A 13,115-nucleotide genomic window follows, 5' to 3' on the forward strand; every position below is an offset into this window, starting at 1 on the left:
AAGGAAGATGGTTAAGCAGAAATTGAAGAGATAAAGTAATAACCACATCTGACAGTGTGAACAACACTGGCTGGCATCTTTCATTATCTGTTCTCTAGGACCATTTACGAGTTTTCACTTATTTAAGAGTTCACCTCCCTTTTAGTGATCTTTTCATTTATACCATTTTTAATCATCATACATATTATTCTTTTTTATTCTTCTTATTCTCGTCATTTCATATAAATCTTCCAAGGTTTCTCTGAATTCCTTTTATTTATCATTTCTTTTTTTTTTTCCTGTGCATTTTTTTTTTAATGTATGAGGTATTTTATTTTTTCCATTACATATAAAGATAGTTCTCAACTTTTGTTTATACATGCTTTACAATTATTTATCATTTCTTACTGAAGTTGCATAAAGTTTTAATGTGACCTCTGTGGTTCCATACAATGCTACTATTACCATGCCCCCTGCTCTTGAATCCTGAAATTGAATGAACCAACAATCCTATCAAATCATGAGAGACAAAGGGGGAAACCAAAGAGATAAATTAGGAAGTAGATGGCCCTGGAGATTCTACTCATTCCGCAAGGTATAATCAAGTTACAAGAAAATGCCCTCCAAACAATCCCTTTACATTTCATATTTCCCTCCTGACAAGGGTGGATTTAAGTAGTCACATTAGTTCTCATCTAGTAGAACCAATTTATTACAGGTAATATACATCCCCTGAAAATAACTGTATTTAAGAAAAAGTTATTTGTTTAGTGCCATGTAGCCATCTGTCCATTTTTTAATCTATAACTATCGATTGGCAATTCTGTAACCAGTTGTAGAAGTTAATTTCTATAGGAAGCAAGATGAAGGAAGTTAAAGGATTTGTCCATGATCACATAGACAGGAAGCATCAGAGTCAGGATTTGAACCTTGGTTCATCTCCAACTCCATGATACTCTTCACTACAACATTCTGCCGTCTCCTTAAATCAGTCAGCCAGCAAGCCTGTATGTGACAGGCACTAGGGACACCAGTCCAAGAAAATTATAGTAGATTTAGCTAGTTTGATATATAAGTTAATCATGATTTCAAATGGTGATATCCCAGCCAGTTGATAAAGATTGTTAATACCTGTATTAAATAGAAGAATACAGTTTATTAAAATGGAAATATGTTTTCAGTTTTGATAATGGAGTCACCATAAATTCCATAAATTAAAAAAAAATTTTAAACCTATAATGGAGTCTCCAAGAATTTTATCAAATTAAAAGGCTCCTTTGCTTATGGGGACCCATAACACAAAGTAGTTTTTAAGTTAAAGAATTTTTATTCATTCATTAGTTGTTATGTTCTTTTGACACTATTCATTTTTTTAGGCAGCTGATTTTACTTCTAGATTTATACAGTCCCAGAGATGTATATGATTACTTACGACCAATTGCTCTGAATCTATGTGCAGACAAAGTTTCTTCTGTTCGTTGGATTTCCTACAAGTTGGTATGTTCTAAACTTTTAAATTTGGGATAAAGAAACTGTAAATAAGTTACACAATATGGAAATTATTCTTTATTTCTCCAATTTAACATTGCTAGGTTAGTGAAATGGTAAAGAAACTGCACACGGCTACACCATCAACATTTGGAGAAGACTTAATAAATGAACTTGTGGAAAATTTTGGTAGATGCCCGAAATGGTCTGGTCGACAGACATTTGTCTTTATCTGCCAGGTAAGTAAGTAAGGGATTTTCTTTTATCTACTTTTTGCCTATCTTTTTTTGGTCAACTTTACTTCTTCCCTACCTTCTCTGTCCTTAATTAGCAGTAATTTTACATTCTGTTGCTTTCAGTATCATGGGTTCCAAATATCCCACCAAATCACAGAAATAATCCCTATGATCAGAAGAAATAGTTGCCAGTATCCTCTTGCCATCTGTTGGCATGGGAGATGAGGGTTGACAGTCAGTCTTTGTTGCTGCAGATATCCATAAGGTTCCTGAAAGTTTGAGTTCCCCAAATGTTCTTAAGGGAAAAAATGAGTTGTTATCTCACTTTCTCAATTAAGGGCAGTATTCTCCAAGTATACTGTGATTTGAGTGTAAAATGGGCCGCACTTTAAAAAAGATAGGTCTAAAAGATTTTATGGACCAATACTATAATTTGTATGCTCCCAATTCCAAATTTATCCAGAAATCTAAAACAGTACTTTTTTCTTACCAGACTGTCATTGAGGATGACTGCCTTCCTATGGACCAGTTTGCTGTGCATCTGATGCCACATTTGTTAAATTTAGCAAATGATAGTGTTCCAAATGTTCGAGTACTACTTGCAAAAACATTAAGACAAACTCTCTTAGAAAAAGGTTGGTAGTAATGATGGTGGGTGGTTGGGTGTTTTTTTTTTCATATTTCGCATAACAACTTGAGTCAGTGATTATCAAGAAGTAGTCAACAAGCATTTATTAAATGCCTGCTATGTGTGGGGCACAGTGCTAAGGGCTAGTGATACAAAAGCACAATAAACAGAAAAAAGAGTCCCTGCCCTCAGGGATCTCACAATCTAATGGGAGAGACAATATGCAAATTATCATTACAAATGAGGGAGAGAGAGGGGTGTAAATTAAATACAATCTTAAAAGGAAAACAGTGGGATTAAGTAGGATTTAAGATGAAACTTGAAGAGAGCCAAGAAAACCAGGATTCAGAGATGAGAGAAAGTATTTCAGGCATATGGGGACAGACAGTGAAAATGCCTGGAATTCCGAGATGGAATACTGTGTTCTGGGGACAGTAAGAAGGACTGTGTCACTGAATCTCAGGAGTATGTGGAGAAAAGGAAGAATAAAGCATAAGGATACTGTTAAGAAGAAGTAGGAAGAAAACTGCCTGTTCATATCCTTTGACCATTTCTCAATTGTGGAATGACTTAGAGTCTTATAAATTTGATTTAGTTCCCTATATATTTTAGAAATGAGACCTTTATCAGAAGTACTGGCCATAACAATTGCTTCCCAGCTTTCTGCATCCCTTCTAATTTGGGATGCATTGCTTTTGTTTGTACAAAACCTTTTTAATTTAATGTAATCAAAATCATCCATTTTGCATTTCATAATATTCTCTATCTCTTGTTTGGTCATAAACTGTTCTCCTTTCTGAAGATCTGAAAGGTAGACCATTCCTTCCTCTCCTAATTTATCTATGGTATCACCTCTTATGTCTAAATCATGTATCCATTTTGACCTTATTTTAGTATAAGGTGTAAGATGTTGGTCTATACCTAATTTCTGCCATACTATCTTCCAGTTTTCCCAGCAGTTTTTGTCAAATACTGAATTCCTATCCCAGAAGCTGGGGGTCTTTGGGTTTATCAAACACTGCATTACTAATGTCATTTGCTACTGTGTCTCCTGTGCCTAGCCTATTCCATTGATCCTCCACTCTATTTCTTAGCCAGTACCAGATAGTTTTGATGACTGCTGCTTTATAGTAAAGCTCCAGATTTGGTACAGCTAACCCACCTTCCTGTGCATTTTTTTTTCATTATTTCCCTTGATATTCTTGACTTTTTGTTTTTTCCAAATGAATTTTTTTATTATTTTTCCTAGCTCTATAAAATAATTTTTAGGTAGTCTGATCGGTATGGCGCTGAATAGGTAAATTAATTTAGGTAGAATTGTCATTTTTACTATATTAGCTCTGCCTATCCGTGAGCAATTGATATCTTTCCAATTATTTAGATCTGACTTGATTTGTGTGAAAAGTGTTTGGTAATTGTGTTCATAGAGTTCCTGGGTTTGTCTTGGCAAGTAGACTCCTAAGTATTTTATACTGTCTACCATTACTTTAAATGGAATTTCTCTTTCTATCTCTTGCTGCTGGACTTTGTTGGTCATGTATAGAAATGCTGGTGATTTATGTGGATTTAATTTATATCCTGCTACTTTGCTAAAGTTGTTAATTGTTTCAAGTAATTTTTGAGTTGATTCAAAGCTATCTATTCCCATATGAAAAAATGCTCTAAATCACTATTGATAAGAGAGATGCAAATTAAAACAACTCTGAGATACCACCTGACATCTGTCAGATTGGCTAATATGACAAAAAGAAAATAATGAATGTTGGAGAAGATGTGGGAAAATCGGAACACTAATGCATTGTTGGTGGAGCTGTGAACTGATCCGAGCAATCTGGAACTATGCCCGAAGGGCTATAAAGCTGTCCCTTTGACCCAGCAATACCACTTTGGGGTCTTTTCACCAAAGAGATCATTAAAAAGGGAAAAGGACCCACATGTACAAAAATATTTATAGCTGCTCTTTTTGTGGTGGCAAGGAATTGGAAATTGAGGGATTGCCCATCAATTGGGGAATGGCTGAACAAGTTGTGGTATATGAATGTAATGGAATTCTACTGTGCTGTAAGAAACAGTTAGCAGGAGGAGTTCAGAGAAACCTGGAAGGACTTGCATGAACTGATGATGAGTGAGATGAGCAGAACCAGAAGAACATTACACAGTATCATCAACATTGTGTGTTGATCAACTGTGATGGACTAGATTCTTCTCACCAATGCAATCAATGGTATAGAAGAGTTCCAGGGGACTCATGATGGAAGGGGATCTCCAAATCCAGAAAAAAAAAACAAAAAAAAAACTGTGGAGTAGAGATGCTGATTGAACCATACTATTTCTTTTGCTTTTGGTGCTGTTTGTCTATTTTGAGGTTTTTCCTCATTGCTCTTGATTCTTCTTTTATAACATGACTAATGCAGAAATAAGTTTAATGTTATTATGTATGTATATATCTATATTTATATTATATATAATTATATAATATGTTTATATGTGTGTGTGTGTGTGTATATATATATATATATATATATATATATATATATATATATATATATATATATATATATATATAACCTATATCAGATTACTTGCTATCTAGGGGAGGGGGGAGGGAGAAAAATCTGAAATTGGAAAGCTTGTATAAACAGACGTTGAGAACCATTTTTACATGTAACTGGAAAAAAATAAAATACTTTTATCAGAAAAAAAAATGAAGTAGGAAGGAGCCAGGATGTGGAGGGCTTTAAAAGCCAAACAAAGGCTTTATATTTGATCCTGGAGGCAACTGGTGTCCATTGGAATTAACTAATGGGGGGATGGGGAGAGCAAGAAGAATTGTGACATGATCAGACTTTTAACAACTGAGTAGATGATGGACTGGAGTAGGGAGAGCCTCGAGACAGGAAGATGAACCAGCACACTATTGCACTAGTCCAGACCTGAGAGTCCGCACCAAGGTGCTGGTAGTGTCAGGAAAGAAGGGGTATATACAAAAGCTATTAGATACAGTGAACAGAATTTGGCAACTGATTATTAAATATGGGGGGTAGGGATGAGAAGTTGAGGATGACATCTAGATAGTAAGCCTGAGTTGACTCAGGGTGGTACTCTTAAAGAGGGGAAGATTTGGGGGGAAAGATAAGGCCTATTTTGGACATGTTTGGAATGGTATTGAAAGTTCTCTTTGTCATATATATTTATATGTAGAACTTGTGGCCCATTTAATAGGACAACTTGTTCGGTTTTGTCTGTTCTGTTTTCCTTTATTGTCAGTTCAGTTCAACAAATACTGAATTTTCTGTTTTCTTTCTGCCTGTAGACAATAGCTACATGTCTACTTCTGTTATCTAATCATAGTGAAATGCAAAATCTGCATCCTGAAGAAGTGTTTTATTCAAAATAGAGTAGCAATTCCTGGCCTTATTCTTTAGCTGGAGTATTCTGCTTATTTTCTCAGGCTTACTTAGTTTCACTATCCTCAACAATTGATATTTTTATGGATCCCAGTAGCAAGAAATATAAATTGTACATTGGCCACAGTCTTCTGTGGAGAGATGTGTGGTTATTGGTATAAGTGGTTGCTTGATGGAAGAAGACCTAGGGAATAGATAGTCCTGGAATAGTCTCCAAAATGCAGACAGTTTTGCTGTTTCACTTATGTAATTCCAGCCCATATGTACTTAGATTATTTTTGCTGGTCCAGTTACTGATTTTTGTGCTTTTGCCTTATGCCTTATTTTTAAGGTCAGGAACTGAGGTCTTCATCTTCCGTAGTACCTACCGTAGTGCCTCATACAAGACTGGAGCTCAGTAAAAGAGTGTGGATGAAAACAGTGTTTATTTTTCTGTGCTTGAAATTCATACAAGTAGATGTAGTTATTTTTTTTAAACAGTAAAGAAGAAATGAAGGCATTTTATTATACTTTGAGGAACTTTAAAATAGTGTATCTCTTCTGTTAAAGTAGATGTATACTATTCTTGCTCTTCTCATACAGCTGCATGGAAGAACTCATCCCTTCTGAGACTTGATATAATAGGTCAAAGTAAGGAGAAGTATGAATATTCATTGAATTTCCTATGAAGGAAGTAACAGAAAGATTCTTCTATCATTTACTATGCTAAATTATGTCTTTACAAGTCTTTTCACAATAATCTGAATATATCTAATCTACTAGTATAACTTTTCTTGGTTTTGAATAATAGTAAGGAAGTGTGTCTTTAGCACAGTGATTACAGCAACGTAAATGAAGAGCACAGCACCAGAACCACTGAAAATGAAAGCTGAGCAGTTATAATGACCAAGCCCGGCCCTAAAAAGAGATAAGAAAAGGTACCTCCCTGCTCTTCTTTTCCAAAGTGTGGTTTTGAAACACCATGGGTAATATCACACTCTACATATTGGTTATTTTAAATTATTTTAAATATTTATTTTAAATCATAGATTTGGGGTTTTTTTTTAATTTCTAGGCAATTTCCACAGGATATCAGTTTAGAGTCATTATGGCAAAGAGGGATAGAGTTCTGGGCTTGGAGGCAGAAAGACCTAAGTTCAGCACTCCCCTCTGATACTAGCTGGGTGACTCCTGGACAAGTCACTCAAGCTTTATGTTTGAGGCAACCCCTGGAAACCTAGTACTGGTGTCAAGGAGAGGGTGTGATGGACACAAACATCTCAGGTGCTTGGCATAGTCATATGTAATAGCCAGTTTGGAATTCATCAGAGAGAGATCTTATCATAGAATTTCAGAGCTGGAAGCTGTCTAGTGCAAACCTTTTTTCCAGTACATCTAACAAGTAATTATCAAGCTTGAAGACTTTCAGTGAAAGGACTGACACCTGGTTTTGTATCTTAATCAGCTCCCATGTTTTAATGGTCACTGCAGCAGATTTTTAAATAGATTTTTGGTTTGTTTCTTTTGCCTTTACATCCTCTTCTTTTCCCAGTGTAGCCAAACCCTTTCTCCCTCCCAGAGAGTCTTTATGTATAACAACAATGGTGTTTCAAAACCACACTTTGGAAAAGAGAAGGAGGCAGGTACCTTTCCTTATCTCTTTTTAGGGCCGGGCTTGGTCATTATAACTGCTCAGCTTTCCAGTTTCAGTGGTTCTGGTGCTGTGCTCTCCATTTCTATCGCAGGAATCACTGTGCACACCCTTCCCTTGGTTCTGCATACTTCATTTTGAACATGAGGTTCATGTGGGTCTTCCCATGCCTCTCCTTAGTATTCATTCTTACCATTTCTTTCAGCACAGTCATATTCCACTACATTCTCGTATCCACAACTTGTTCAGCCATTCCCCAAGTGATGGGCATCAACTCTGTTTCTAGATCATTGCTACTGCAAAAAGTGCTACTCTAAATATTTTGGTGTATGTAGGGCTTTTGTTGTTATCATTGACTTTTAACTAGGAGTAAATGCCTAGCAGTAGAATGAATCCCTTTATTGTTGAGTCACTTTGTTGGAATCACTCCAGATTATAGAGCACACATTTTCAAAATTTGCACTTGAAAAACATTAAATACTGTTGCACTTTTTTTTTCATTTACAGACTATTTCTTAAGTTCTGCTAACTCTCATCAGGAAGCTGTGGAACAAACAATTATGGCTCTTCAGATGGATAGTGACAGTGATGTCAAATATTTTGCAAGCATTCACCCTTCCAGTAACAAAATTGCTGAAGATGCTATGAGTACAGCTTCTTCAACTTATTAAAGAGCCCAAGTCTCATTGTCTCTTCTGCTTAAACGCCACAAGTGCTCCTCACATGGATGATCTGGGACAGCCTTTTCTGAAGGAGGAAAGATCTCCCTCTCTTGCCAGACCGAACTACAGGTGCCAGTTACCTCCGCCTGACTCCAGGGATCTTAAGAGTCAAGAGAAAGTGTGGTAAACTAGCTCATCTTGACTTTAGGAAATACTAATTTCTCAGAGGATTATACTTGTCACCGAAGCCTTAAATCCTTCTGTCTTCCTGAATGAGTGAAACTTGAATTGGCAGAGCAATTTGGAAGGGATGACAGTCCCAAAACCTGCATTGTTTTCTCCTCAGGAGTTAACTTAGCAAGTTGTACTTTAGCAACCAGTAGATGAAATTCTCATAGCCAGAAAGGCAGATGTATTTTAACAGGATGTAAAAGAGACCTCCAGTATTAGCTCTAAACATTTTTATCCAGGCAAGGACCTGACTGGGTGCTGTGGCTTTCAGCCTGGCCCCATCCTGAGTAAGTGTGAATAGTTTTTGATGTGTGTAAATTGGGAAAATAGAAATGTTTGGATTTCTCTTAAGGGCTTGATGCTAACACTAAACTAGAATCTGATTTTAACTCTTAAGTGCAGCATATTGCTGTATCCATTAGCAGAAACCTTTGCTGAATACCTGTGTCCTATTTTTTTTTTTCATGCTGGTCATGACCTGAAGGAAATTTATTAGCACGTGTACTATATGTCAGGTATTTTTAACTTGATCATGATCAGCTCTGAGGTGCAACTTTTTTCTTCACATACTGTACATATCTGTGACCACTCTTGGGAGTGCTGCAGTCTTTAATCATGTTGTTTAAAACTGTTGTTGTGACACAAGTTGTTCTCCACTTGTCCAAATAAAATTTATTAATAAGATGTACATACTTTTGGCTGGTTTTAGACAGTTGGAAATAAATGTGATTGATGATCTATATTTATGCTTTAGTACAATATGGGGAACTAATCAAAACCTTATTTAAGTAGTTTAGTATTTTCTCCAAGGCTCTAAAAATTTATATGAACAGATAGTAATAGTCTTTGTTCTTTAGCCTTTCTGGCAGCCCAGCAGTGGGCATCACTGGAATCTTAACCCCAGTATACCAAACTCCAGGGTGGTCCTCGAGATTAAAGAGAAAAGTCAAATGTGACAGATACCTTTGTTTATCTGGAAGATTTTTGGCTCCTAGTTTGAAGAACCCAGATTGGGAGGGCCAGGGTTCTGAATTCTGTTGGAATCTGATAGCTCAGAAGTCCTACAGGAGATGCATGGGTGGGATGGAAACAGACACAACAGGAGCTCTGGGTCTGCCCTTTGATCCACACAGTCGGAATGGCTGAAAGGTCCCCCAGATGATTTGGAGATATAGACAGGGAAACGAGGATGGATGTTTTCTGTGTTTGAGTGTTTAAGGAGCATTTATCTATGCCACCTCACTCTGCTATGCTAACATTCAACTGATGTCCCAGCAATTACTTGTGTCATCCTAGGGTCCATATACTAACCTGTCTGCCTTCATTTTGAACTTCCAGTCCAACTACTGACTACTGGCATTTGATTAGTTTCCTGAGCTTGTTTATGGGTGTGTTAATTTTCCTGCTCATAAGTCAAAACAGCATATGATCTTTCCCCCAAATTCTCAGTTCTTTTACGTCATACAAGGCTGTAACAGTTCCTTTTTTTAAAAAAAGGAAATAGAAATTATATCCCCAAAGTAACATTTTTATTTATTTAATTTTATTGATTTATATAGTTTTTAGTGCCACATTAATCAACAAGCATTTATTGAGCCCCTACTATGTACTAGGCCCTGTACTTCCTTGTGGAATATGTGGTGCCTGCCTGTAAGAAGCTCAGTCTTATAGGGAGAAAACATGCAAATGTTGCAAAGCAGGGAGATAGGGAAAAAAGCCTCCTGCACCACACAAGATGGGGTTTGAACTGAGTCTTGAAGGAATCCAAGAGGTGAGGGAGGGGTTGAGGAGGCAAAGCTTAAAACTCATATTTCCAACCCTAGGCTGTTAACTATTGACCATCTATAGATGTAAAGAGAGCCAAATTTTTCTTTTGCTGTTTTCAGCTTGCATATGGTATTGTTCTAGGACAGGGCTTTTCCACTCTGCTTCCCCTTTTTGCCCAAAAAATGCATGACCCCAGGTATATAGGTATACAAATGAAACATTTACTGCCAAATTTTTACAGCCCTCATGTTGTCTCAGTACCCCATATGGGGTCACAACCCACAGTTTAAGAAGTTTTGTTCTAGGAAACATTTGAAATCTGTTTGGTTTTTTAAATCTAAATACAAATCCTAAAGGACCTTCAGTTAAACTAATGCCATATATACTTCAAAGGTCTGCTAAATGATGGGCAACTGAGAAGCTATCTAGATATATACATATATAGATATAGATATGGAAAGAGTAATGTTTGTAATTAAGAACACTTGGGTTCAAATCTGGCTTAAGTAATTTACTAACTTTGGGCAAACTGATTTCTCTCAGCCTCATCTTTTCCTCTGTAAGATGAGAGGGAGAGAGGATCAGACTAGATCTTTTAAGATCTCTTCCAGTTCTAAATCTATGATCCAAAGTGTCTTAGTCAAGGTAAGCTTAGTTTTGAAAGAGTAAACACACTTAAATCGAGAGGTTTTTAAAAGGACAGTCCCTTAATTATTGGTCACATGTGTCCTAAAGATTACTCTAGATATAACTTGCTCTACTTTTTTCAGGCATGTTATGGGGAAACAGAAGCTGAGCTGAACATGGGGAACAGGAGCTGAACTCCTGAAGACAGCGAAGGGTTTTGGAACGGAATGTAGCCTCTGATCAGTCAGGATCAGTGTAGGCAAGAAAATGTTGGTTTCCAGCAGCAGCAGCAAGAGGCTGGGTGGTGAAAAGACATAAGGTAGAACAAATGAAAACACATTCCTCGTGAACTGTCAGGAGGGAAAAAGGAAGGAAGAAAAAAAAAGCATAGCAAATTTATTTCTACTTAACCTCGTCTCAATATAAACCTGAGAGTAGACTGATTACAGTTAATGCTCCTGGTATGCTTTCTATAATCTGAAAAGGATTTTTAGATGATCATTGATCTTTTTACATTCTTGAATGCCTGGGGCCAGCCTTGAGATTACTTTTTATAATTTTCTGAACACTCTCATTCAGAAAATTGACAGCTCCATGCAACCTTGATTAGCTAAGACTTCTCACTGTCACATGGGCAATTGTACAGACATGAAAAACTCTTTATCTGCTTTGTTTTATAAAAACTTTCCAGTCCTGTTATGTTCCCTTATTAATGCCACCAATAGCTTCCTGAACTGCCTGGTTTCTGGGCAAAGTGAGGGAGCCTTCTTACACACGAAAGTCCTCAATGTAGCTTTGAGTCTGAGACACTGTAGAGTGTGGGTCTGAGTACATAGAGTACTTCAGGTACTTTGGAGTCAATCTTTCATTTTGCAGAACTGGGCCCTACACTGTTCCAATCCTATGGTATCTGATGCAAGCAGGCTTGTTTGGCACAGAGAGGATCCTAGGAGCAAACACATTTGACAGCTGCACCCTTGGGGAATGGAGGGGATGACAGGGATTTAACTGACCGGGTCCAGGAAAAACTGACGCTACTACAGCACTGAAGTTGGCAGACTATTTCCATGTATGGTAATGCTCTCAAAGAGCAAGATACAGTAGGAGAGGCAATGGGAAAGGGAACTGGAGTAAACTCTAGCTCAAAACAAATGACTCTAAAAGTCAGTAACTGACTGACAAACTAAAGGAAAATGAAAGAGTTCCTTCCTCAGCTATACTCTCAAGAACAAGGCTGTTGGACTTCTGAACTCTAGCAGATGCTGCTGCACTTGTCACACCCAGCCAAGCCCTAGAAGTGATTTTTCACCTAAGCTAGGTAAGCCTTCTCAAGGTAGAGAATTAACAAAAGTGAGGAGTATAAGAGTGGGGGGGGGGTTTGGCACAGCGAGCAGAGGCTTTGCCAACTAATGTGGTCTTAGGCCAAGCTTTCAGTATGGACAGGCCAAACCTGCCCTGCCAACCCTGCCTTCTTGATTCACCCCTGCTCCTAGTGGGTGTTTAAGTTTCAGGTTTTGTTTTTATAGAAATGATTCCTTTGTATTAAAAGCCTACAAGACTCTATTCCACCCAAATTGCCTGGATTACATTTCCTCCAAGATCCAGCTCAGATGCTAGGGTCCTATGTGCTTTCATGTTGCCCTTTTATTTATTACACTGCATTTACTTATTGTGGGTATGTGTATCCATTCCCCCCCCCCCCAAAAAAAAATAGCAAACTTCTCCAGGATGGAAGACTTTTTTTTTTTTTTTTGCTGCTGCTGGGCAATGGGGGTTAAGTGACTTGCCCAGGGTCACACAGCTAGTAAGTGTCAAGTGTCTGAGGCTGGATTTGAACTCAGGTACTCCTGAATCCAGGGCCAGCGCTTTATCCACTGCGCCACCTTGCTGCCCCAGGATGGAAGACTTTTGACTGTTGCTTTGTATCCTAGAGCTGTGCACACATACTCTGTGTAGTTATTTATTAGTGAGAAGGGAAAACAGCAGAAATGTTATGAGATAACTGAATAGGAGATAATTTGCAGTAATCAACTGCTATGTGACACAAAGGATGAGTCTGAAGAATACTACATTCTACATGGATTATCATCAATTCCATTTTCAACTAATAAATCAGCTTATTTAAGGACAAAGCAAAATAATCTGCACCATTACTTAGTTCTAATATAACTGTCTCTTCCTTCATTACTTTTTCCCATATCCCAGTTAGAATCAATAACCTCACAGCTTTTCTTCTCACCTGTCAGAAGACCCAGGCATTTGCTGAGACTAGTGAGTTGGAAGACACAATGATCAAAACTAGGACTTTCATTTCCCAGAAGAAAAATCCTCAATTGCCCTATTTGGATTGAGCAACAGAACATGGTTTTAACTCTCCAATTATTCAGTTTGTAACAAAGACAGAAACAGCTTTCTCATTACTACCAAAACCCCAAAGAGAAAGAGGGAGAAGTAGTTCCA

The 13,115-nt window shown here is 37.5% G+C and overlaps 1 protein-coding gene across 4 annotated transcripts in view; it reads left to right on the forward strand.

Moving 5' to 3' along the window:
- The window catches only part of PPP4R1 (protein phosphatase 4 regulatory subunit 1), a 101,889-nt gene extending 92,940 nt beyond the window's left edge, over window positions 1–8,949 (forward strand). For all 4 annotated transcript variants that reach the window (XM_043975187.1, XM_043975186.1, XM_043975188.1 and 1 more), the window contains 4 exons: window positions 1,356–1,476; window positions 1,572–1,706; window positions 2,197–2,338; window positions 7,876–8,949. In XM_043975187.1, coding sequence (XP_043831122.1) covers window positions 1,356–1,476; window positions 1,572–1,706; window positions 2,197–2,338; window positions 7,876–8,039 — 562 coding nt within the window. In that variant the 3' untranslated portion in view covers window positions 8,040–8,949. The remainder of the gene's footprint in view (window positions 1–1,355; window positions 1,477–1,571; window positions 1,707–2,196; window positions 2,339–7,875) is intronic.
- Window positions 8,950–13,115: the final 4,166 nt, after the last annotated feature.

The sequence above is a fragment of the Dromiciops gliroides genome, chromosome 1, assembly GCF_019393635.1.
Source record: "Dromiciops gliroides isolate mDroGli1 chromosome 1, mDroGli1.pri, whole genome shotgun sequence".
NCBI classification, from domain to species: Eukaryota; Metazoa; Chordata; class Mammalia; order Microbiotheria; family Microbiotheriidae; genus Dromiciops; species Dromiciops gliroides.